The sequence below is a fragment of the Corvus kubaryi genome, unplaced genomic scaffold (assembly GCF_017639235.1).
Source record: "Corvus kubaryi isolate FWS band 111438036 unplaced genomic scaffold, C.kubaryi_AGA036_p1.0 138, whole genome shotgun sequence".
Taxonomy (NCBI): domain Eukaryota; kingdom Metazoa; phylum Chordata; class Aves; order Passeriformes; family Corvidae; genus Corvus; species Corvus kubaryi.
In genome coordinates this window covers 10,365,118-10,391,600 of record NW_024580672.1, presented here as the reverse complement: position 1 = coordinate 10,391,600, position 26,483 = coordinate 10,365,118, and the positions used below count along the sequence as shown (strand labels likewise).

The following is a 26,483-nucleotide window of genomic DNA, read 5'->3' as shown; positions in this document are numbered from 1 at the left end:
GTAAACCTGATTTCCCATCACCCTGGATGACAGCAGGGGGAAGACAGGAAAAGAAGAGGTCCAACTTCATACCTCCAAGGGAAAGGCAGCCTGTCTGTATCACGCAAGCACCCCAGAGGCTTTCAAGCCCTAGTGCCATGGGAGGCCAGTGTCAGCCGTGCAGGTGGGCAGCACCTCACCAAGCACCCCCACACTTATGAGTAGTAGCTCTGGGTTTCAAAGCAGACATTTCCTTCCTTTTGGAGGTGGATTGGAGTCCTTGTTGTCCCAATGAAATTGCTTAAGCCACCAAGCAAAACCACTAAAAATAAAAGCATTTAATGTGGTGTTTTCACATGAACACACAGAAAGGCAACAGTCTGCAACAGTACTTACATAGCATATATAAATAAGGACAAAGATTAAAAATACTTTGGAAACGATAAACTCTGGGAACAGTTAGCAGCTGCTCTGGGAAGAAGCATCCTTATGAGTCATTGCACAGGGCGGACAAACGAGACACATCCAAGCATGACTAAAACTCTCCCGTGCCTGGGAGACAGTGTGAATGCATTGGGACTGCAACAGCCAAGATCCTAGGGGCCGAATCTGTCAGCCACCCACCACCATCCTCAGCATGGAGAGCCCAGCACCACAGACTAAAGCCCAGAGCACTGAGCCCCTCTGCCCTGTCTGGAGACAGCACCCACCCCCTTGGTAGGTAAGGCCTCTGACACATGCAGAAGGCCTGGCCAATACCCCATAGGTAACTTTTCTTAGAGCTGAACAAATCTCAGCTGTGCCAGAAGCCAGACAGAGCCCCTGAGCTAGAGCCATCAGTAAGGGGGGACAGCAGAGTTACACTCCTCTCATCTATATGGGAGCAGTGTATCTAGTTTTAGGAACGAGACTGCCCTGCCAAGCAGACTCCCATACAGAGAGATATGAAATGCACCAAGTAGGGACAATGGGCAGAGGAGGAGTGAACAAATGCTTCACCCAGCAATTGCCCCCAATGCAAGTAAGAGCAGAGATAGCAGAAGCAGACCCAGCTCTCCCTGTGCTGCCACTTGACCTTTGTCTGTGCCTCATCTCTGGTCAGAGGCAGAGCTATGATTCCCAAGTCTCTGCTAACAGCAGGCTGCAGGGACAGGGCAGAATTTCAGACAGAAGAACTCACGGTGCCCTTTGGAGAAAAGCACATAGCTTCAGCCTCTGGAGGGAATGATTCCAGACACATCCAAAAAGCACATACTACTACCACAGCAAACAGCCTCTGCCCTTCTTCACAGCATCATCATCAGTCTGGTCCCTGAAGAACCACAGCTCGCTCTTTGCTGTGACAGAGGCTCCTAACACCAGCAACTCCCAACTCACACATCTACAGTCTCACTACCCCCTATATTTTCAAGGCTTCAACTTGGGGTCAGACTGGGGTCAGGCATGCCTGATAAAATACCAAAAACTACCCTTTGTATAGAGCAGCACAAAGATTTGTATCTTAAAAAAAAATCACAATTAAAAAAAGTGACACATTCCAGCTAAGCTGCAAAGGGCTCCAATGCCCTGTTTTGACAGCTCCAGCCAGTCAGACTGAACTCCTTGCTCATATCCCAATATTCACACCTCGTGCCACCAGTTGTTTCAGAAAGCTGTCAAGAACAGAGCTCTAACTCCTGCTGGCTGCTGGTTCTTAAAGATTAGAAGACAAATATAATTGGATTCCAGAGATTATTTGCTTTGCTGAGAAGGGCTGAGAAGTGTTTAGATGGTCCCCCAGCTGATTAAATCTTTATTTCACAGTAGTGATCCTGTGTGTATCCTACCTTGGAGTGCTTGCAGACAGGTTATTGGCAAGACTGGCTTACTGGAGCACTTTGGCTTAACGAGACTGCTGACACTGGCCAGCTGTGATTGGGGTTTATCCCATATCTAGAAGGTTTCATCTCATTTCTGCAGCTCAGACCAAAGAGCTGAACCCAGCTTCAGCCCTTTCCCCCAGTTTAATGACTAATCAGCCAGTTGCCTTACAAGCCATCTAGATATCTTGAGCCAAAGCCTTTGGCACCATTTGCAGCAGATCACAAATGGCTGGAGCCTTCTCTCACCTCTCACACTCTTTTTCTGTTTCACACACAGCCACAAGACTGCCTGCTCCAGGCACCCTAACTTCCAAAGACTAGGCTGTTCTGCCCCAGACAGCCTTTGCCAGCCTCCTGCTCTGCTCAGCTTAAGCCTCCCTGGGTGAACACAAAGTCAAGACACTCCTTGTTCAGAGCTGTGCCACTGAAACATGAAGGCAGCGAGCAAGGGCTGCCTCCAGCTCAAGCTGAAATAGAGGGATGAGTTTATTGGGGAAGCTGCTTTCCCTTGGCCCCACTTGAAAAGATGGCATCCAGAGCCTCTCCTTCTAGGCCCATCCTGTGCTCTGTACCGTTTGTGCACTCCAGCCCTTTGGAAACAGCAGAGCAAAATGGAGCCCAGAAGCAGAGAAGGGCATGCCTCCAGAGGAGGCCTGGAGGCAAGCTTAGCTGTGCGGATGTGGGTAAAGGTTGCAGCCCATCATTCTCACTGCTAACAGGGGGGAGGAAGCAAAAACAAGCCAATGTGTGTTAAAAACTCAGAGCAGAAAAGCAAAAAAATACAGCCTAGCAACATTACAGAGAAAGCTGTGAGTGCACACAGGCCCTGCAATGAACAGGGCTCTCCTTGTAAGCACTCCAGCTCTTCCCAGAGCCAGCAGGTCAGACATGCTGCACAAGTTTTGGTTAGATAGTGGTTTGCCCCATAGTAGAATGAAGTATAATTTATATACAGAAAGAAACAAATCCCTGCAATCCTTGCAAAGGTCCAGTTTCAAGAGCGCTGCTGGGTTGGTGAGGGTTGCCGTGAGCCTGCAGCACTCCCCTCTCAGTGCAGCACATTTTCTATTCACAGCTTGCGAGGCTGGGCAGTCCCCACCCACGTGTTGGTGCGAGGCGATTCAGAGGGACGATGAATCCTTGGAAAGCAGGCGAGCTCGCATGCGTCTACAGGATTCCTGTAGCAGAGAATGAGAGCAATTGAGTGCTTGAGATACTGAATACCATGCAAGAAAAGGTTGACTTTCTTCCCCTGCAAGGACCCTTCCCTGTTGTAGGCCTCCCACACCTTTTGCTAAAGCTCTAGACGAGGCAGTGAGCAGACAGAAAGAAACACAGTTGGTCTTGGGCTGCACCAACCTCTTGTCCCACTGCGACCCTGACAGGCTGTGAGCACTCCCCTGTGCTGGCAGCTTCCCTCTGCTTCCTGCAACAGCCAGCCTGCCAACTCACAGGTAGAAGGGCTGTCAGACCCTTCAGGGTCTGGCTTCCAGCACATCACCTGCCTGCAGCTCGGCACAGAGCAGATTGCTACGAGCTGGGGCACTACAGCTGTCGCAGAGCTTTGAGTGTCTGCTGTCACCTCGGCAGGTTTCAGCACACCAGGTTCCCCGTGGGAAAAGGAATGGTGGGTAAGGGGAAGTGTCTCACCTCTTTCTGGCCTTCCAAAGACTTCAGCTTTGCCTGGGACATGTGAGCTGGAGAGCCACATTTCTGTAACTGGACAAGAGAGGACAATAGGAGTAGAGAGCTGGTGAATGAACTGGCATCCACAGCCTTCCCTGGGAGCAGCCTGTACCACCAAAGAGCATCTGTCACCCAAATCCACTCTTGGTTTGTCTGGGCCATGGGACAGCCCTACTGCATACAGGCAGCAGGCTTTGTACAACCTGTGGAGGAGGATGAGAGAGAGGGAAGGGGGCACAAGAAAATGCCCCAGGGCAGGACAAAGCCAGTGAGACAAGACTGGAGTAGAGGCCCAGTGCTGTCACCCCTGGTCTGATGCTGTCCTTGCCATCTGCTCTGCTCTCCTCAGAGCAGCTTCTCAGGACCTTATTTTATCATACAAAAGAAACTTGGAAACCTTCTCTTGGGCAGAGAACAGCTCCCCAAGGATTGCTGAAGTTGCTCTCAAACTCCCCTCACACACTTCCCCACCAGCAGCTTCAGTGGTGCTGGGAGCAGCTCTTACCAGTTGGACATTCTCTTTGCTGACCCGCACAGGCTCTGGTGTGGTATCCCTGCTCTTCCTTTCCAGGATAACTGGAGTTCCCAAAACTTTCCGCTGTTGTAAGAAGAAAGGGCTGTTGGCTAGTGCGTAGAGTGCAAAGTAAAAAAGAAAGGGAAGGAGCAGGATGCATTGCTGGTAAGCAGTTGGATGCTGGGAAAGAAAAAAAGGAAGCCAAACTGGGACAAAGATTGCAAAGCAGAACCACCCGAAATACCACACCACTGGGCTGAGCCTGCCTGATTGTAAAGGGTTTGGGGAGCTGACCTGAGGCCTGGCCAGGAGCCCAGCCTGTCAGAAGCAGGTACATGCTGCTGTAGGGCAGCCCCCAAAGTGCTAAAACCTGTGCTAACATGCTAGACTATATGAACAGCTCCCTGTCAATCCTCATCTCATCTCAGGAAACAATCAATTCTCCAGAAAGATGCATAGATCCTACAGCCATGTGTTTCAAGATAATTACAACTTATACTAACACGGCTTATTGTCACTGTGCTGCCTTTTCTGCCCCAGTGGATCTGTGTTGTTTGGCAGGCAATACTTTGAAGAGTCCCTACCCTTTGAGGGTCTCATTCAAGGCAGGGCAAGGCAGAAGCAGAAAGCAACATCAGAAACTCACAGCAGAGAGCAAGGGTCAGAGGCTGCTTTTACCTTAATGAGGCCGCTGAAGGAGCGTGAGCGGGTGCGGCGTGGTGCTGGGGATGTGGGCACATCGGAGCCAGGAGTCAGAGCTGTTGGATGCTTATTAAACTAGAAGGAAACATGAGGGCAGTATGTTAGCACAGTTACACCCCTCCCTTACTGCTGTGTGCTGCTCTACCTGCTGTCCCAGAACTCAGTTTGTCTCCTTCACCCCCCAGAATGGAGGAGCAGCTCAGAGCTGCAGGAGGAAGAAAGCAGAGGAAGGCCACACCTTCCACCCAGAATTACAGGGAGTTTGGGTGAAAAACTGTTTTGTGCTGGCTACCAGATTAACTAAAAGCAGCAGATGTTGGGAGCAGAAAGAAGGCTGGGCAGCAGCTGGAGGCTGGCAGCCACGACCGGTGCTGACCACATTGACTAGTCTGTCTGGTGCAGCAAGTTGTCTGAGACCAAGAGGAGACCAGTTTGTCCACTCCCTGCAGGCAACAGGGGAAGAAACTTTTCCCTTTCTGAGGGAGGAAGCTCAACAAGGCCATGATCAGGACTGGGAAACTGCTGGCTAGCAAGTCCTTAGCTTAAAAAACAGAGCTCAAAAGCACTGCTTGGTACAGCAACATCCAGGACACCTCCTCCTGTCTTCTTACAGCTCTGCCCCTTACACAGCCCAGAGCCCACTTTCCCCAGCCCACCCAGAATTAGGAGCAGCTCTCAAAGAAGGCCCTGCCTTTAGCTCTGTGCCCAGGACTGTGCTGACAAGCACACCCCAAGATATCTTTCCTCCCCACACTACCTGCCGGATAAGCTTCTTTTTCTTTGCAGAGTCAGGCATATTGTGGACGTGGCGGAAGAGCTCCTTCAGTGCCTCCTCTGTGCGCTGCTGGGTCTCCTCCTGATGGCAAGAGTCCAGCCGGCTTCGCTTCTGAGACTTGAGGGGCTGCAGCTCCTTGGAGCCAGAAGACGTCAGCAAATCCAGGTCGTCCTGGGAAAGTGGAGACAGCAGTCGCTTGCCATGCTTTAATCCCAATGAGCCACCCATCTGAGCCAGCCTAGGAAGAGTCTCGTGAGCTGCTTCAACCCCAGTGAATGCACAGGGCTGTGTTTTCCCTACCCCTCTGCAGCAGCACTGCATCAGCAGGCCCCGTGCCAGGAAGAGGTGACAGCAATACAAAGGTGACCCCATTGCTTCTTCCCTCCCCTCCCAGATGCCAGCTGCAGAAGCCCTTCCAGGCTTGAGAAGGGTCAGTGCAGCTCCTTGCAATGCATCTTCCCTCTTCTGCAGCTATGTGAGGCAGGGAAGCATCTGCTGGCAAGACACAAATGTTGTCCCAGTGACAGCAAGTAGCCTTTATCTCAGCACTTCTGCCAAGCATCCTGGCCATGGCAGCAGGCATGTCTGTCTGTTTGGAAGGCACAGCCCTGTGAAGGAGCAGGTGCTGCATGTACTGGGCAAAGGGAGCAGGTTTGCTGCTAAACAGGGGCTCATAGCTTTCCTTCCCTGTGCTTTTGATTAACAGATGCTTCAACTCTGTCCAATTTCCCTAATGCAGCTGCCTGCACTACCACACCATATGCTTCCCTTGCTCCTGCCCTCTGACAGATCCTCTTTCATGACTTGGTTTGTTTTCAGCTTCTATCACTCACAAAGATCCCTTCATAGCATCAGAGCCTCTGCCCTTTCATGGAGGGCAGGCGCTGCATTTGCTGGCCTTACCTTTGATGTGTGGGCTCTGGATCCCAGATAGTGCAGCCTGGCACACTCCCGGATGTACACCGGAGCCTGTGACGAAGAGGAGAGAACAGGCCAAATGTACCTTTAGCATCTTTGGCCTTGGGGCAACAGTGGTTCCAGCAATAGCTGCTTTTCAACCATACCACACAATCCACTTGTATCAAGACTCAGCCATTTTGGTCAAACAAAGCCGTGGAATTTCATGTCCTCAACGTACTCCCTGTTCACAGTATCCTTTACATGCAGACATTCAGCACAAGTGGAACTCAGAGTAGGAAAAAGTTCCTGTGGAACCCTGCTCTAAGTAATTCCCCCAGCTCTGAGCTGGCCAAACTGGGGCCTGACAAAGAAGGTAGAAGGGGAATTCTCCATGGGAGGAATCTGCAGGGAGCAAATGCCTCCAGTGACCAGGAAGGTCCTGAGAAGTCAAGAGACTGCCTGTTGTAGAAACATTTCCTTGCAGGAACCTGCTGAAAGCCCCACACTCCTGACTGTCCTACCACAGCACCCTGCTCAGAGCTGGAAAGTGCCCGTAACAGCAGTGGGCTGATGACCATTGCAGAGAAGTTCACGACAAAACAACCCCCTACATCAGGGATTCTGCTCTTGGCAGCACTCAGGCAGGACAAATCCCTTCCATTTCCTTATCCTGCCAGAACCCGAGTGCAGCCTGGTACGTACCTGCCTTCGGGAGCCAGGTTTCCTGCCGGGCAGCAGGTGCTGGTCTCCAGCAGAGGGGAGTGTTACACTGCACCGTGCTGCCGACCTGCCCTGACAAAGCCACCTCCAGAGCTGCCTGCCCAGCAAAGACCTCCTCCCTAGTCACTAAAGGAACAGTTTCTTGTAGAAAGTCTCCTTCTCATACTGCAGAAGAGAGCCCACAGAATATACACTTAACACATGGATCTGTCTGGACAAGGGGCATTCAGTCTCCTGGTGATGGAGGCAGGAGAGCAAGACCCCAAAGCACACTTACCTTGAAGAGCTTCTGAGAATGTTTGATCATGAAGGTCACTCCATTGTTTAGCTTTGTGATATTTTCCTGAAGGTCATTTGCTGTCACCTGGCAAGGGGACACAGCCAAAGGTGCATCCATTAGGAGGGGAGGAGGACACAGACACACACAGTTGCCACAGCAGGAGACCTACTCTGAAGTGACAGGCAGGCAGGGCTCATAGCACGCCAACAAGCAGAGCTCACAGAGCCAAAGTGGCTCAGAGAGGAGAATCAGGTAACTCTGTGGCCAAACAGTTCACCAGCAGCACAAGAAATCTTGCAGAGAGACCTGCAAGGTTTTTCTGGAGCTGATATTCTAAGAAGCACGACTGTGCTGTGCTTTCAATTTTACTGAAAAAGAAGATGCATAAGTTGCAAATGAGACCCATGACAGGTCTGGGCTGAACACTGTGACTGAGTCCTTCCAGGAGGACAGCCTCCAACCCTCACATCATTGTGTCAATACTTAACCTTCTCATCTTGGGTTTTTCCCCGGCCAAGCCTTTGCTTTTTACCTTGCAATATCCCACCCACAGACACTGAGGCAATGCTCACATTTCTGGGCCATAGGATGTGAGGTGCAAACATGAGGGCAAGATTGTGGGCAGACATCTTGTTCTTGTCCTGCTTCTTGGCGGTCTGGTAGAGCAAGTCCAGCAGCAGCTTGAGCAGACTGCGGTTGGGAGCAGGAAGGATCAAAAACAGCAGCTGGAGGGCTTCGATTTGGCGCTCTTTGTCTGGAGTGCTGGTCTTATTCCCCTTCTCATCAAACAGCGTCAGGTCTGCCAAATCACAAGGCAGAACATGAAGGACACACGTTACCTTCCCTCAGAGCAGGCTGTTGCAACTGCTTGCCCTTCCCTCTTCGTATGCAGATCTCCTACAAACCCCTGCACAGTTCTTGGCCCTCCATCCCTCTTCCCCCCAGCTCCCAAGCTCCCCACTTGATGTGTTAATCTATGCTACTCCTCCCACAGAACAACAGAGCTGCTAAGAGCTGTGATGGCTTGATGGCAAAATGGAGGAAGTTCACATAAGGTAGTTCAATAACAGTTATTAAATACACAGAAACCACAACTTGCTCAGAACCCCGGACATAAAACAGGTGGAGACCCAGGTTATCACTGTGGGTTTTACCCCTGTGGTATCTGAGAGTAGAATGGTCTAGACAGATTTTGTCTGATTTGTTAAGATTTTCAGCTCCAGTATCACCAGGCTGAGATGGCAGGAAGATTCCTTCTTACCCTGCCTTTAAGGAATATACTTCACAGCCTAGCATGCTTTCTAGGAGACCAATTCCAGTCCTTCTGCCCACCACTGCCTCTTGCTGCCCACTCACCTGCAATTTTGAGGTGGGCATGGAAGTGCTTGTGTGTCAGCAGCGGCTCTGGTAATTCACCCAGGAACATCTTAAGTAGGGTGGCCACATCATTGGAATGAAACTCCCCAGAGTCCAGGTCAATATCTGTACCACTGTTCAGAGCATCCTTTAGGATTTGTTGCCTGATGCTGTTGCCTGGCACTCGAAACAAGCCTTCTGCTCTTAGATCTGCTTGGCAGCGGGGAGAAAAAAGGGCACTGAGTAATCAGAAGCTGAATTCCCACCTTCTTACTAAAGCAGTTCCCTCCTCTTTCCCAAGTTTGACAGCAAACCTCAGTGAACTGCATTCAGAGACATGACTTCAAGCTGGCTCCCATCAGTGGAAAAAGTCCTTGTACAGAGGGAAATAGATCAACATATCTCCTAGACAATTCTGGGGAACAGTTGCCCAGTGCAGTCCCAAACTCCTGCTGCTGGAGAGCTCAGAGCTTGTCACTCTGTCTGCACCAGAGACCTGAGGTAGGCCAGACAGATACCCGCTGGGATAGAAGACAGCAAACAGAGCCACTTACTTTTGTGCAGATACTCGATTAGCTGGGAAACCTGTGCAATGCCTTCTTCTGTCAGCGGTGAGCCAAACACCACCCCTTTCTCTGCAGAACAGAAGACAACATGTCCAGGCAGCTCAGAACCCAACAGCCACACAAATCAATGCTCCCCAAACAACAGGATTTCAACATGCAAAGACTAGTGCGCCAAAATGTTAACGGTGAAGGTCACAAGGACCCTCACAGATGTGAGATATCACAAACACTCCAAACTAAGTCACTTCATCCCACCATGCTGTACTCACATGGGCTTCATCATCCTGCCTCTTACCTCAGTTTAATTACAGCTTTTATCAGCTAAAGCAAATATTCTCTAGCCCTTGAAGGAAAAACAACACCAGAACAGATGCTTCAGTTTTAAATGGAATAGAATCTGCAAGCCTAGACATTATGAAAAGAGCAAAGTGGGAAGGGCAGATGTAAGAGCCTGGACAGCCCTGGTGCCTGACACATTGGCACACTCCACACTGTGGAAGAAATGTCCAGATTAATCCTCGTTGTGGCTCAACATGAAGTGAAGCAGAAAGAAGAGGTGCAGCTATGAGTTTATGGGAGAGGAAAATAAGCACTTCTGCGCAGAGCAGACATAATCCGACTGGCTTACACTAGCCTTCTTTTCAGGCAGGGGTAAAACAAGGAATTTCCTCATCCCAGTGAGCCTCTCTTCCATGTCAGCTGCCCTGGTCTGAGTAAAGTATGAAAGCTGGACAACATAGAAGGAAAGTAGCAAAGCAATGAGCTGGGCTCCTCTCACTCTTGGAGTCTGCTCCCATTTCATGGGGTTGAGATTGGGCATGAGCTGCCAGCTCCAGAATGCCTGTAAATAACACAGGCTATAGCCCCAAAAGATGGAAGCAACTGAGCTGAAAGGAAGGAGATCCTGCAGGGAAGGAAACATTAGATGAGAAGTCCGTTTAACTGAAGGGTATTTGATGAACCAATGTAGAATACTCTTCTCGTCCAGAGAGGGACTTCCAGCTGAGTGATTATCCAGCAGGACAGTGTTTTCTAATAAATGCAACCTTGCTAGTGAATGCATTTTTCTGTCACACACACAGAGCCAGTATGATCTGTCCCTCAGAAAGTGGAGACAACTCCCAGAGACTTCACTGACAGCAACCAGAACTCTGGGCACCACACTTCTTCCCTCAGATGCATATAGGTTTGAACTGGAGACAAGATACTGCAGAGACTGTACCACAGCACGCTGACTGGGACTGAGAACTGGGACCAGGTACAGAGCTGGCTTGTCCAGCCCTTGTACTTAGGCTTCAAAGAGACAACAGATGTAAGAAAAGAATATTCCTCCCTTCTCCATGACCAGACTACCAGGAACATGGGTCACTTCTGAGGGCAGGCTGGACACTTGCACTGAAGGTTCCTCTCCTCACTGCTACAGCTGATAGCCCAGCAATCCAAGCAGTGCATTGGCTGGTCTGATAAAAGTTATGTCCCCCACAAGCTCTCTCTTGCCTTTTCTTTTCTTCCCCTCATATCTCATTTTGATTTTACTAGCTTTTCGTCTCTTGTGCTACAGATCTTAGTGCTCTGTGGTGTTGATGCTCACAGCATGTGGGAGAGACCTGGTTAACCCTATGCACTTCTCTAGCAGCCTTCCTGTGTAACTAAATTTATTCCGCCTGAAGAATGTTCCGCTTTCTTCCAGGACTTCTGAAATACATGGTAAGCCACCATGGAACTCCAGCCTCCTGTTAAATCAAGAACTTTCTGACCTCACTCTGATAAAGCGCATGCTTCAGTCTTGCAAGAGAAAGGAGGGCAATGTGAGCTCTTGATCCACACGAAAGATCTGAAAGGTTTGAGTGCAAAGGGAAAGAATGATTGGCAAAAGATTCTTGTCCTTGAAGAAAACTAAACTCACTAGACATTCAACAGATAGAATCAATAGTGGCCAGGAATAGAAGAGGAAAATACATCTTCTTGAGACATGCAGGGCCTGACAAATTCGATTTAGTTTTGAAGTCAGAAGCTGGTATCTGAATGAGAATTTGATTCTCAAAGAAACTTGAAAGACGTGTCTGGAGAATGGATGCTGCATTACAAAGGCTTAGATGTTATTGTACGATTGCTTCTGAAACTAAGCAGCAGCATGAGGCTGAGTTTCCTGATGCTCAAAGAAGTTGTAAGTATTTGCAGTTTGAACAGCTCTGAGCTCTATGGTCCTTGGCCTCTGGCTTTGAAGAAATAAAACTTGTTTGTTCTAGCTGGTCTATAACATGAAGAAAAACAAATGATGGCTCCAAGATGAAACACAGTACATGAAACTGATTTTCTCTGTAGGCACAAACTTCTTTTTCTCAGAGTTTGGCCAAGGAGTTCACAGACAGTGCCTGTCAATGCTGGGAGACACTGCCATTGCAGCCTGGGAGTGCAGCCAGCAGACTTGGAAACATCTGCTAGCTGTAGTGACACATGGCCGTGGAGACATCTGAATGGGGGAAGGCAGAGCTCTTGGGGAAGAGAGTTAGCATGAGACGTCAGGTCTGATAAAAGCAGTGCTCCAGCAGAGTACAGATAATTTAATAAAAAATTGAGCTAGAGAAGGCTCTACTGGAAGGTTTGGACAAGAACATGGGGGTTTCCATACACACTAAGAAAACACTTTCAGTTTGGTTACTCACTCACTTCTGTTTGTCAAGTGGCAAGTGCTTGAATTTAAGGTGTCCTGCTACTGTCTGGGAAGAGGCAGGAGCAGTAACAGGTATGAGCACAGTCTAACTGCAGTTTAGGGGCAGCACAAAGACCTGTTATTATGGAGCAGCAAAGTAAGTCATGGCAATATTAAGTAATTCTTATCTAAGGATACTAAAAGACTTGATTTGCAGTCTTCTATTTTCCTAGGGCGAGTATATGTACCAGGGTTCTTGCTGGGTGAGACAGAAGTGGAGGGCTGAAGCCAGCACCAGAAAATTCTGCCTGATCAGTGGGGCTGTGGAGTTTGTCCTTAAGAAACACAATGGAGGAATAGGCTTGGTAGAATCAGAAACACTCAGAGAAATTATATAATGGTTGAAGACAGAAAAAAGCCATAGTCAAACTATGCCATAGCAATAGTTCACTTCTCTGAGATACTCACAACAGCAGAACTGCTCAAAGGAAGGGGAAGACTAATCAGAAGTGTTCACCCTCAGGCTGCCAACATCTGAAGCCAGCTCACAGCTTCTCTGCCAGCAGCCAGCCAGTCTAGGCTGGGAAACCAGAGCTGAGGAGGAATGTGAGGGGCCCAGGTGGAGACTGCTTCTGTCTAGATGAGTGAGAAGGTTTAATTGAACTTATCAGGAGAACCAGGCTCCCCTTGAGTGTGGGCAAAGGTGGGAGAAGACACAAACACACCTAGAACACTCTTTTAGTTTCAACAAAACAGAGTGGTAAATGCCAGCCATTGAAGAGGAAAGGATCTGAACACAACCACACTTGAAGAATTCTGAGAAGGGCCTGGGGCTAATATTTCACAACCAAGACAGCTGAACTTGAGAGAAGATAAGAACAGTCAGCTTAGAAGAAGAAAGCTCGGGTGGAATGCTTGTCTAAGAAAGAAAGATGTGTCACCTCCCAGCGTTGACACTGGGCTTCATCAGTCAGTCTGCAGAGATTTGTCACTGACTTGCTGGATTGGGATGTGGATCAGAGCAGCACTGGCATTTGGATGGAAGATGTTTACAGATTTCTGAGCTGCACAGTGGCAGCTGACCCACTGAAGCCAACTCAACATACACCATAGCAACAATCCCAGAAGAAGGGTATTCTCAAAGTGCAGGGCATTTCTGGGATCAATTTCCTGGCCTGTTTTGCTCCTTTCTAGAAGTGCCATCCACAGAGATTACAAAACCATAGTATTAAGCATTCCATACAAGCTCAAAACTACGGGCTGAAAGTTTTGTAAACTGAATGTAACAAATGATGGCAGCATCGCTCTAAGGGCGGGCACCAGACTTCATGCCATCCATACTCACCCTTGCGCTTCAGAGACATCAGAGAACGAAAAAATCCAGCGGCTGTGCTGTTTGTCCCAGGCAGCTTTGGGTCCTCCTCTCCCATTAGCTGGGCCAGCTCTGCCCCAGGCAAATCAATGAGCCTGGTAATGTTGCTGACAACCAGCTCTGTGAACACCTCTGGTTTTTCATGGCGCAGCTTTTCCACAAAGAAGTCAGGATTGAAGATGATCGGCTGGCTGCGGAGGGAGGAGTCATTGCAGATGACAAAATTGCAGATGGCATCACTGAAAAACGGAAAGAGGAAAAAAAAATACAGTAACTCCTCATCACTTTGGTTTTTACAGCCAGCTGGTTTGCCCTGAAGGAGACATCTGCTGACAGGAGCTACCAGCCTACACCAACAGCACTGTCTGACTTTGGTGAGTGTTCAGCACAGCACAGTTACATTTCCCTATGGAGCAAAATAATTTCTGGACTGCTTGTACAACACAGCCTAAGACTAGCTAGCATGATGATGACATAGGCAACACATGGCAACACCCAGTGAAAACTTTCACTACTCTACATCTCTACTACTTGTTTCACTGTATCTACATCCTACTAGCTCTGGCAGAGATGATATTATATAATACCCAATATATTTTACATTAACTTATTGCTTTAAGTCTGGTTTTATCTCCCTTCCTCCCCAGTGGAAAATTCATTTCCAGTGGCCTGAAAGTCTGAAGAACAATCTCAGTCTTTTCATGGCCAGCTTACACTCATCAGTTCACGTTGCCATTCTATCATACCTACCTTTCTATCAACAAATAGATAGTTCCCATGTCCTGGGACTTTGTTTTTAAGGTCATAAATGTGCAGTAACACTGAACCCTCAGTTTTGCTGTAGGTGCTCCCAGGTGACATGCTGCCAACCCTTTGGTTACTGCTCTCTGCCAGCTCCGCATGAGTCTGGAGCAAGTGAGAACTCACTGTCATGAGCCACGCAAGATCAGTCCTTGAGGAACCCCTACTAACTTTTCACCTAGACCACCCCTTTTCAGCTCATTCAGTTCTTACCTCTGTTTCACCTCTTCATGCCCTTTATCTGACCTCTCTGTTCTCTACTGACACATACTTTCTTCATTTCATAGCTTCTTATGTGGCATGGGAAAGGGGATGCACCCAAGACACTGCTCTGCTAAGGGTTATCTAGAACAGGTACATAACCCTACCAGAGGATAGGTACATTTCACCATGTTGAAAATCAAATCAAAGAGTTATCAAAGAGATATCTCATGCTAATCAGCACTCTTAATGCTCATACTTAACTTTTATCCCAGTTTCCATCTACCTCTAGGTCTTCCATTACCATCTTCCCACCACTGTTTCAAACATTTTCACATTTCTGAAGTCAAGCCCAGCTTGCTTCTCCCGCCACTCTTTTACTTAAAGGTGAGGATTAGTGTCATTATTCTTGAGTCATGAACTACTGTCCTGATTTCATACTCAGCTATGAAGTGATAGCCTGGCTTTGGGAATAGGTGTGCCAGTTCTTCCAGGGCTCTGGGAAGAGGATGCCTACCCACTCAGCTTCCACATATTGCATGTGTTCACCCTGTGACATTCCCCAATTCTTTAAGCATTCTTTAGCTCTTATATAATACTTTCCACTCTTTCTACATCCATCCTCAGCTGGGAGTTCTCGCTGGACACCATTTTCCAAGAGCAGCTGCCAAGTGCACAGTTAATAGGGATGCTGTGCTTATGTACCAGGGATCACATCAGTCCCTTAGATGCAGTGTGGCACCTGGGGGATCGCAAGTGCTCTGCTGAACACCCCTGAGCCCATAAAGGCTTTCCCTTCAAAACAGGCTTTTCTACAGAAGGCTGGAGCACCTTGATCTTCCTCTCCTCACTACTGAAGGCTAGAGGCCATACCACTGTGTTCACGCCATGCTGGGCATCCCTGCTCACCACAGCTGCCACAGAAAGCGTTTGCAGCCCACTGAACCTCACATCCATTAGCTCAAGCAACAAAACCCTTCACTACTAATTCAGAGACCTCAGCAACTTCCTGTTCTGATGTAAACTGACAGTAGCTCACGACAGGTCGACATCAAAGCACATACTGGCAAGTCACCTGAACTCCAGCCCAGCTCTGCACATTATCTGTGAACCCAACAGTTATCTGAGCTACTGCTGTACGTTTTTGACCTGAAAGACTATCTCAAGGATTTCCAGGATGCGTGATCAGAATAAGAGAACAGAAGCTGGGACTCGGGCTCCACAAGAAGAAAGATACTTGCTGAAACAAGAGGAAAGGAGGCTCTCAGCAACTCTTGCATCGTGAGAATCCATACCAAACCCCCCCTCCCCTTGCCACTGCTCTCCACGGATGCCAAAGACGCCTTCAAGAGGATGGAGAGGAAGAAGGTCTGCAAGGCAGACTGCAAGGCAATCTGCCAGGTCATCTAAAATTTTAGAAAGCTCTTAAAGGCTCCCAGCTGCCTGGCTCAGTGGCCTAGCAAGCAGACTGCCGACTCCAAATGGGGGCCATATTTTGCTGAGCACCTCCCAGCCTGTTTTTCAGCAGTTTGTTATCTGCAATAAATCAAGACCAAAATGCAACAATTCGGTATCAGCTGCCAAAAAGCAACTGCCAATGGATCTGATCATATTCACATTTCATTGCATAGAGCTACAATGCACAAACAAGTGCCAGCTCTGCCCATAATGTGGAGCAAGCCCTTTGCCTGAAACCCATGACAACTCATTCTGTGGCAATACAGATCCTGAGAAGGGTTAATAGCAAGTGTATAGGCCCAGTGACCCTGCCTGCAATGATCCGTGCACTGTTATTCACTCACTAGCAGTTTTGTTTCCCCACAGAGAAGATATGCAAATATTTTGCAGCAGTTACATCAAGCATCACAGATTATCTCTTCCCTCTGACAATTAGATATCTAGATTCACAGAAAGAAAATTAAACAATTTTGTCAACTAGCACTGACTGACACGACTTCTCTGCACAGCCTGTGTTACAAGTTGCACAAAGTCTAACAACATTTAATGCAAAAATAAATAGAAAAAAGTAAATTTCTTACATGAGTGCTGAGAGCTTTTGAAGAGGCATTAGGAAGCAGAGACAGGGAAAAGAACTTGCTCCTTGTTTCCAGCAACAAAAGAAACCTGCCTGTCCCAGCACAGCCTATGCAAATTCCACGCATGCTACGAGACACAAGGGCGCATTATTGGGTCTGAAAGGCCCCCTTGGCACACACTGGGCATCAGCCTTCACACAGGGACAAAACAGAAAAGAAAAGCTGGACAAATTGATTCATGTCTCTTGCCAAAGACTGCGTAGCTGGAGTTTAACTGCAAATAATTCCTACATAGAAACCAGGGTTTTGAATTAGGACCAGCGTGGTATTAAGTGCTTTCCACCTGTATCCAAGAGGAATCCACAAAATAGTTCCAAGTCTACCCTGTGTTTACCATGAGTAAAGCCATGCAAACACATTCCCAACAGCATCCAAGCACAACCGATGTTACGGCACTGGCAGGACAATAGCCAAGTCCCTTAACTGCACAACCCCGTGCCCAAAAACCTTGCTAGAAACACTCTCTGCGCCTGCCCTTCACACTTTCAGATCCTTTCAAAGACATAGCACGTAATCAGCCCCTCAGGGCTGGAAACAGCACCTGGCCATTGCTCTTTGCTACCATTGCTGTGCCACCGTGTGCTGTTCATCCAATTCAGGATTCCCGTTCCATGTTTCTCTGGATTCCCATCCAGTTTCCCTGCCTGCTGCAGCTGGGACCAGCCTTGTATACGCTTATTGTGATATAGCACTTCAATGAGCTACTTAATTTTGAAAGGTCACTTTATTAGCAGCTCTTCCTTGCACAGAAAATTTGCCTTTGTATCATTATTGCTAATCAAAATGGAAATGTGAAGCAAACCCCATTTCTGAGCAAAGATAAAGCCCCCACTGGCTTTACACACAATAACCCTGCCAATCCTCACTGCTGCACACACCATAACCTTCAGAAAGAGCCATGTGCCCCATCTGCTGTTTTCCTGTTAAAAAAGAGAGATGGATGTACTCTACCTACACTCACAGTTTATATAACAGCAGCAAAGGGGAGACAAACATGTATTCATGGAGTTTATTGCCTTTTTTTTTTGCCTTGCTTGCAATTACAGAGTTATATTTTCTATATGCTGTGATCTCAGATTGCTTTACGACACGTCAAAAGACAATAAAATAAAGGAATAAATAGCTTCCTCTCCAGTCTCATGAACATAATCAAATCCCAATGAATAATAAAACCTCGTTCTACTAGGGTTGTGATTAAGACAGCAGATTAAAAAAAATGGGTCCTATATTGTGCTGAGATTCTTGCCATTCTAGTATCCTTCAGAGGCGAAGCCTGTGATCCCGGCCAAGTCACAAAGAAAGCTGTCTGTCACACACAACGTTTTTGCTTCAGGCATGACAGCCCCATCATTTCATGGGGAGTGGATGGTGCAGGAGGTCAAAATCATGATGGATCAATTAATCCCTAAGGTAACTAGATCCAGGCCAGGGAAATGCCGTGGAAACCAGGACAAAAATGAGACTTTAACTGCGAAAATCTGGTGATCAAACCTGTGGTGCAAGAGCTGCGCAAGCAGGCAGATTAGCTCACATGGCAACAAGCTTGCATTTGGATAGGTGAGATGGAGCTGGTTTAGTGGCTTTCACAGATTTGATATTGTTTTAAGTCTACACATGTGACAGAAGAAAGGTTCAAGAAACACGAAATAGAGCATAAGGAGAACAGAAGGCAAGAAAGAAAGTAAAGGAAGAGTTACCTTTGGGGCAAGGCATCAGCTGTGTTTGTCTAGCTGGGAAAGTGGATACACTGAAAGCTAAAGATTCCAGAGGAGCCTGATGTGCCTAATTCAGTGGGCAAAATCCATCTCCAGTGCCATTTTGCACACTCTGTATGTCATCACTAAGGCCCTAATGCTTCAGACACACCACAGTAGACAAGTTTTACCATATAGGAGTAAAAGGATTAAAGAGCTTTGGAAAGTAAGGCAAGATAATAGAACAAAAATCTCCCTCTATAATAACAAAATCTTTCGATTATAAGAAAGAGACAGGCTGCTACCAAATATTAAGAGCAGGGTGATAAGCAGGCAGTGCTGAAGAACACAAAACATGAACAATTCTCTGCCTGGCTAAGCACAAAGGGACACGGGACAGATGCGAACAGGCTCGGATTTCCCCAGGGAGGGAGAAGTAGCATTGTTTCCTACATTGTGCCAGAGTAAGGAATCAATTAATGAGGATGTCTGAAGACAGTATTTTCAGAGCCAGATAGGAGCCATCCCAGATTTTGCAAAGAGATGAAAGAACCATAGTGGAATTATATGGAATCATTTTAAGTACAAAAGGACTAGACGACAAATTATTTCCTAGATTAAAAAAGAATAAAAAAATAAAAGTAGTCTAATGGGAACGGGCTGCAGAGACATTAGAAGTGACTTCACAGTTAAAGTTGCTTTGAGGGCTGTACTTCAGACTGACATTCTTGCAAGATGGTGTAACAAAGATCACATTCAGACCTCAGACTTGGCACCCTAACTCTTCATAGGATGACTGATTTGCCTCTGAAAAATGTCAAGAAAAACACGCAGTAATTTTTGCCCAGGGTTATACTCATAAGGTCTTCAGGGGCCGAGTCTTTTTGTGATGAGTACACAGTGCACAGCACAGTGGGTGCCAATCCCTGCCTACTGTCTCTAGCCTTGACACAAGTAAGCCTTATGAGATAACACTGCCTTTTTAATTTTTGCTTTGCTTTCTTCACATTTAAATAGCTTACACAGAGTGATTCAGCCTTTTGGCTATGAGAACCAGATAATAATATACAATTTAAACAGCAAGGAGCTGGCTAAGAAAGCTGCTGTTATGTGATGGTAGCCTGTGCTCAACAACCTGGAACTAATGCAACTCCTGGCCACCTTTTGGAAATCAGGTATATTGGTTATCCATGTCACTGCTATCATCTATGAATGCAAATTCTGTGTCAGTAAAGGACTCAGAGTAGATCTTGGCAACATTGGCTACACATCTGTGATGAGAATCTGGAGAAGATGGACCTATCTGAAAAGATAAAAGGGTTGGGAGGGGTGGGGGTCTGTGCTTTGGAAGAAAATGAAAATGCAATATATTACCAGCGTCAAAGAAAACAGCAGTAGCAAGACAGCTTGATATATGTGAAACATCAAGAAATTTGCATTTCAGCATGAAATTTCTCGAGTTTGACCTGAGTGAATTCTTTGTGATATTTTTAATAATAGCCACTGGAATATTTTAAAGTCAATCAAGCAGTACTTCAATCAGCCATCAAAACATCAGAGCATCCAGATGCCTTCTAGTGCTAGGAGGGAAAGAACCAAGGGGTGCCTTAGAGAGGAACTGCATGTTCACTGCGTTGCTCCTCATCAAGTCTCCTTCCCAGTGCCACCACCACAGGTCTGGATGCTGCCACACTCTGTGATGGCTCAGCTGACTACCCATGACCTGTAAAAATGCAGAAAGGCAGCTACCACCAGAAATCCAGCAATTTTACATTAAAGATCTGCAAGCTCTGCCTTAAGATCAGACTAACAGTCGAACAGCGTTAAATAGGAATGCTGCTCTGATTCTCATGACTGTCAATGCACTTGTGTATCTATTTTAATATAAACTCCTACTGGGAGCAGCAATAGAAGAGCCTTAGATCCAATCCTGATTTCACTGAAACCAGCACCAAACCAGAATCTTTTTAGATGGCAGCAGCTGCCTCTTCTCGTTACTGATCTGCTCACTTTTATCACTGTGGCACTGGGAACCTCGGTCACAGCTGGGGACTCCGCTGTGCTCCGTGCTGTACAAACAGAACAAAGGCAATACCCTGTCTATAGAGCGCTGATAGCTAAATCTGAAATGAATGCTGGAGGGACAGAAAAGAGAAGGAATCCCAAGAGGAGAGGCAGCACTATCAGTCAGCATGACTGATATAACTGAACTCTGCCAGCTTTTCTGTAGACACTATTAAAAAGGAGGGCGAGGAAGGACAGGAAAAATAATCAGGTCACACTGCAGACATTTAGAAGAAATCCAGCTTCTGTGCAAGGGGTGGCATGGGACTGAGCACAAAGGAGCTGGTTTGAGAGCTATGAGGCAGGGACGGCTGGGACATGGGGCTGAGGAGGCAAGAGCTGAGCTCTACACACTGGCTGGGAGCCGCTGGTGAGGCAGAGACAAGCCAGCAGTGCCAGCAAGCTGGAGAAGCTTGGCAGTGCCACAGGGCACTGTGTGGGACATCCAGACCCTCACTGCAGGGTGGGATGCAGCTCAAGGAAGCCTCACAGTCATTTCCCACCAAATGTGTCGGCTGTACCCCCAGTGTGCCAGTGGGTACTTTCCAGTTGCCAATAATGATAGCATTCCCTTGCTCTTCGCATTTTAAAATGTCTTTATCCTCTTCACTTCCCCATGTTGAGTGTACTGGAAGTCAATAAGAGGCATGACCCAGTCCTACCTATACCTCCTTGGCCTCTAGCACTCCAAAATGCTGCATGCACCTCTGATTGTCACCCTTACTCTTGAAGGTAAGAGCCCTAGAACATCCTTTAGAGGCAGGATGAAATGGAGTTCAGAGACCACCAAAGATACACCATCTAGATGCTTCTCAGTCCAGTAGCTCCAAGCTAGTGTCCAGGTCAGAGCAGAACAGTCTATAGACAGCAACCCATAACAATCGGGTTTACTTCTGACATGAAAAATCAAGCAATTACACAAAAACAACACAGCAAAGTTGACAAGCTATTGTAGCAACCAGTCTGGGAACTCAGAGCAACCCAGCAAGGCAGGACAGATGTTTTCCTCCAGCCCTCCCACAGAATGATACCCAAAATTGGTAGCACCAGCTGGTGCCCAGAACACATATAGGAATCCCATCCCACTATCAGTTGGTAGACTGGTGCTTGAGCAAAGCACCACAATTTGACTACAGTGTGCTGCAGCACTCACAGATTTGCTTGACTGCAGTTGCTTTTTCTGGACTGAGAAGATACTGACACCTGGGTCAGGACCCACAGCTGGCTCCCCACAGTACTGTTGGTGAGGTTTTGTAGTCACAGCCTAGCAAATACAGAGGACGAAGGTACCCAGGAATCACAGCTCTTGGTTTTGTTCATTCTGTAATTCCACAACGCTCCAGAGGTGCAGTGAACAAGCTGCATCCTTGCATCTGTGTTTTGTATCACAGTGGTGTTTGCAAAGGATGACAGCACATCAAATCCCTCCTCATCAGGAATCCTCTGCAGACACCACTGAGTATGTCAGAGGCCACATCCCTTGTTCCAGATGTGTAAACTCTTACAAGCTGGAATTGTGATGAGGAACACCTGGATGCATGCCAGCATTTAAATAAGCTGGTGACATCTGGTCAGGGCTGCTGAGGCACACAGATAAACAGGCTGGGCCCACCACAGAGCAGCACAGCATGCGGTACCAGAGAGACAGAGATGCACAAAGCAGCCCAATTAACTCACCAAACTGAGCAGTGTGGGGACCTAGGGCTTTTGAAGGGGATCTGGGCAGGCTAGGATGTCAAAAACTGGAATATTGTGCACAAATACCAGAATTCATATGACAATAAGCTATAGTGTCACTTTATGCAACTCTGGTGAGATGCAGCTTCTCTTCCCATCCTGCCTGACAGTTCATCTCTGTCTGGATCAACTCACTGCAGAGCCCAGGGAACTGTGATATATTTATACACTGCTCCACGGGCCACTCAAGAGAACGCAGAGTGGCATGTGTGTGAGGAGAGTTCCAGGAGCCCCTGAGAGCTTGTGAGGATGTTCCCTAAAAGGCTTTCCGCTCTCCAAGGCACAGAGAGCCACAGCACGCTTGTCCCCTGCTATATGACAGCTTGCAAGCAGGGCTATAGGAATGCCCATATGGAAGTCCCAAACCATAAAGCTATGTTTCAACCTTGAGTATGAGCTCCAGAAAAACAAAAAGGAAAACTAATGCCATTTCCCCTGAGAAATTCCTGCCTCTGAAAATCAGAGCTGCCACATTACCGTTCAAGAAGAAAGGATGTTTTGGCTGGACTCCAAATTATTAGAGCTTTATAGGCCAAAAGCAAACACATTAAAAGTTCTTGTAAGCCAGCTGGCAGGCAATTATTAAGCAGCTTATCACACTCCCTGCCATCTACAGTTTCTGAAAATAAAATTTATGAGGAAACTCTAGATAGCTTAATTGCAATTACCTAGTGTAGAGGTGAGAAAGGCCAGGAGTCAAGGAATGAGGGTTTTGCACTTTGGAGCAAAGGGTCCAATGCTCTTGTCAGACACCACAGTAAGTGTAATGCATTACCAGGATGAGAGGCCAGGGACACACACAACAGACCTGTGAAGCTCTGAAAAACATCAACCAAATTTATCCCACCAAGCAGTCACATTTCTTCCCATTTCTCTGCCCGTGCTGACTCCAAGACCCCTGTGACTTGGGAACATGGTGTCAGCCCCTAGGATCACAGTACAGGTTTGGTAACAGCTTGCACAGCAGCAGCACAGCAGAGCTGTGCTTGCACCCAGCAGAGGCTGCTCCTGCCTCCAGCTAAAGGGCAAGTGAAAATGAGATCCTACAGAAAGAACTAGGTCCAAAACAACTGCAAAATATAAGGCCTCAGCTGTAACCAGGAGCCCAAGCCAACATACAGACAGTATTTCCAAGGGACAGTATTTCCAAGACGGACTTGACTTCAGTGCAACCATTTGATATTAGCCAACATTTCCACACTGCCCCATCTCCTTCCCATCTGTTCACGCCACTTACTAAACCAACACACGCTGAGGACTTTTGACCTTTAGGACAAGGCATTTGATTTCCCAGCAGTGTCCAGCACTCAGCGCTTCAGTTTCAGACGGAACTGAGTGCCCAGGCACCTTTAAAGGAGTGATAACGAAGCTCTGTGACATTTTCATAGGCATGTAAATGTGCACACAGCAGCAAGGCAACGACCAGGCTGGCAAGGAGACCCAGACGCTGCTTTGGGCTATGTGGGAAGCAATGCTCCCCCTTCATGCAAACAGACAATAAACTGAAGTGTAGCAGAACAAGGATCCTGTTGTCAAAGCCCATTCCACCCTGGATGGGAACAGGACAGGGTGTTACATGCAAACATACAAAAATACTGCAAATAAAACACGGCCTTGAGTTCGGTTCAGATGTGTACCTCACAGGACTTGGACTGAGTAGGGGGTCAAACTCAAGTCTAGATCTCAAAAATTCTCATGAGGGCTGTGGAAAAGGGAATGTTTGAATAAGATTGTCCTCAGCTCCCAGGCTATCTTCAGAGAAAAGTAGCCATGTGTTCAGACTTGGCTTTAACTCTGAAATCAACCATTTTTTCTGCCTGACCCTCAGCAAGTCACTTTGATTTTTTGCCATTAAGTCATGTTTACAGTGAACATTTTCCCATTGCCAGTAAAACACAGATGGCAACTGTGTCTCCTTTCATAACCTGTTTACAATGTGAGCTCTTGCTGTCCAGTTGTGCAGTGCCACTCTATCAAGCTGCTTTAGCAAGATGCCTTATGGCTTTTTCCAGCTTCCTCCAGACCCATGGCTTTTTCCCTTCCGCTCATCCCACCCCTGCCGTATCAAATGGCCGACACGAGTGCCTGGCAAAAAAGCGTTTAGGCACTGCTTGAGTCAGACATTAAATGCATTCATTAAACAGACAGATGTTTCTCTTTAGAAATTGAGCACTCTGGCACACTGCAATCTTCACTCTCAGTTATGAAAAACCAGGCAGAGGTTAGAGAGACCCACACAAATCATCTTTTGTCATGTTCAGTAACATTTGGTAAGGAGTTTAGGACAACCAGCTTTTAATTCCAGTCTTTAAGTCAGCATGCTGTAATACCACATGCACAGCATGCAAGCTTTACTAGCTAACTTGCCCTTCTCTCCAGATGAGAGGAAATAGGGGCAAAAGCATGAAAAAAGCAAGCTTTGTGGTCTGTGTGGTGATAGACCAGCAAAGCAAGAGATCGATTTTCTAGCGCTACCTGTGGGTAACAGGCAGTGCTGGAGGAAAACTTGTACTTCAGGCTTTGCATTAACATAATCACTTGCGGAGGGGTGGGGGATAAAGAGCAGGGGAATAGTTCCTAAGGACAGCTGCCAACAGAAAAAAATAAATTTAGTCATTTAGGCTGATCCAGGCCATGTTAAAAATGTTTTATCCAAAAGGGCATTTTAAGTATCAGCTGCACTGAGCATACTCATCCCTTTACCAGGTCCAGCATTCTAGGCACTCCCTGCCCAAACACCCCGCAATGAGCACCATCTCTTCATCCCTCCTTCCAGGGCAATACTCTGCCCCAACCCAGGCACCACAGCACTGCCCCCAGATAAGCAGAGCAAGTGCCATCGGGATGGGTCCCAGTCAGCAGAGAACAGGATGGCACCAGCTGTGAATCTGGCTCAGCCCTCAACTGTATTTATTTATCCACAAGAATTACCATTCAAAGGATACTCAGTTTGCAGCTACACATACAGGGGGGGAAAAAAAAAAAGAGAGGGAAAAAAAAAAGATACTGCAGCCTTTTAACAGTCAGCCGACAACATTGCTCTAGCGAGTGCTCATGCAGCCCTTGCCATTTTAATGCAGCAGTAACAGAATGGTGATGCATACAGAAGTGTGTGCTAAAGGTGAATTACGTGAAGCTGACACCGCTTGTGTGTTTGGAAAGCCAGAATAACGCGCGCAGAGCGGACAAAGCGAAGGAGAAGGAGGGCTGGATGCGAAGCAAGTCTATATAGTGCCATCACCCTACCAAAGCCCGCAACTGCCAAGCGCTCGGCGCCGGCTCCGAGGCTGCAGGAGGAGCGAGGCAGCCCAGGCGCAGCCCGGCGGGGCCCCCGCAGCAGCGGGGCCGGGCAGAGCTGCACGGCACCTCGTCACCCCCCCGGAACACCCCCTGCCCGGGCGGGAGGCTGGAGCGGGATCTCTCCCCTTGCAGAGGCGCGGGCGGCGCTTCCCCGCAATGCAGCAACGGGATGCTGCGGGGAGCGCTCTCCCGCTGCCCAGCCCGCGGGGACACGGGGTCCTACCGTGACCCCCGCGGGACTGCGCGGCGGCTCAGCCGAGCTCCAGAGCCGCCGGAACACTGAGCCGGACAGCTCCGTTAAGGTGCTGGGGCACAGGCGGGCAGCGCGGCAGCGGGAACAGCGACGGCGCTGCTTGCACGGGTAGCGCCGCAATGGGCGGGCCGAGGCGCACAGGCCGGCGCCTGCCCACCGGCTGGTGCCGGGTGCCCGACCAGGACCACGGCGGGGAGGGGCCGAGGATAACACGCCGCCGGCCCAGGACGGGGCGAGGGGGTGCCCGGGATCCTGCTCCTACCTGCCACGGCCGGACGCCGGTGCTCCCGCCGCCATCTCATACCTGCCGCTCCGCCTGCCCATTGGCCCGCCGCACCACCCCCTCGGCCCCGCCCCGCCGCGCTGCGCGGCGCCATTGGCTACGGCCAGCACCGCCCCGCCGCTATTGGCCGGTTCGAACGGGCACCGACCGATCCGCGCGCACGAGGGGGCGGGCGTGCGGGAACGGCCACTGGTGCGGCGCGCGGCGCGCTGGGAGTTGTAGGCCGGCGGCGCAGGCCTTGGGCGCTGCCCGCCGCGGTGCTGAGCACCCCCGCACCCCGAGCCTCGGCCCGCAGCTGCAGAGCGGCACCCGCAGCCATTTCATGGCAAGGAAACGCACACGGGGACTGACAGACCCCGAGCCTGCAGAGGCCGCACCAAATGCTCCAAGAAGCACGAGTTGCACCATAAACTGCAACTCCTATCTCGGCTTGAGTATTTATCATTGCTCTCCCTCAAGGACAAATTAGAGAACATAGACACCGGTAGAGCAGTTTTATTCCTTTTTTCCCCTTTGTGGGTGAAAGGACCTGGCTTGCCCACAGTAAGGGTCCCTGTGGCCCTGCACACTTGCTGCATCTGCAGTGCTCAGGTAGCAACTGCAGAAAGACAATTTAGAAACAATTGAAACTCTAGATCAGAGTGCTGAGGGGACTAGGAATTAACGTAATATTTTTTTAATTGACTAGA

General features: G+C 48.4%; 1 protein-coding gene across 2 annotated transcripts; it reads right to left on the bottom strand.

The window, feature by feature from the left end:
• Positions 1-302: 302 nt before the first annotated feature.
• ARHGAP19 (Rho GTPase activating protein 19) lies at positions 303-25,843 on the bottom strand. 2 transcript variants are annotated; one of them, XM_042019147.1, is made up of 12 exons: positions 25,774-25,843; positions 13,339-13,604; positions 9,329-9,409; positions 8,775-8,984; positions 7,991-8,217; positions 7,416-7,502; positions 6,422-6,487; positions 5,501-5,689; positions 4,720-4,818; positions 4,033-4,125; positions 3,492-3,560; positions 303-3,019 (listed from the first exon to the last, which is right to left on the bottom strand). In XM_042019147.1, the coding sequence occupies exons 1-12, from the start codon at positions 25,833-25,835 to the stop codon at positions 2,963-2,965; spliced, it is 1,506 nt and encodes a 501-aa protein (XP_041875081.1). In that variant the 5' UTR covers positions 25,836-25,843; the 3' UTR covers positions 303-2,962. The 2 variants fall into 2 exon arrangements, with proteins under 2 accessions (XP_041875081.1, XP_041875082.1); XM_042019148.1 differs by lacking the exon at positions 25,774-25,843 and adding an exon at positions 16,407-16,513.
• Between the last annotated feature and the right edge of the window lie 640 nt (positions 25,844-26,483).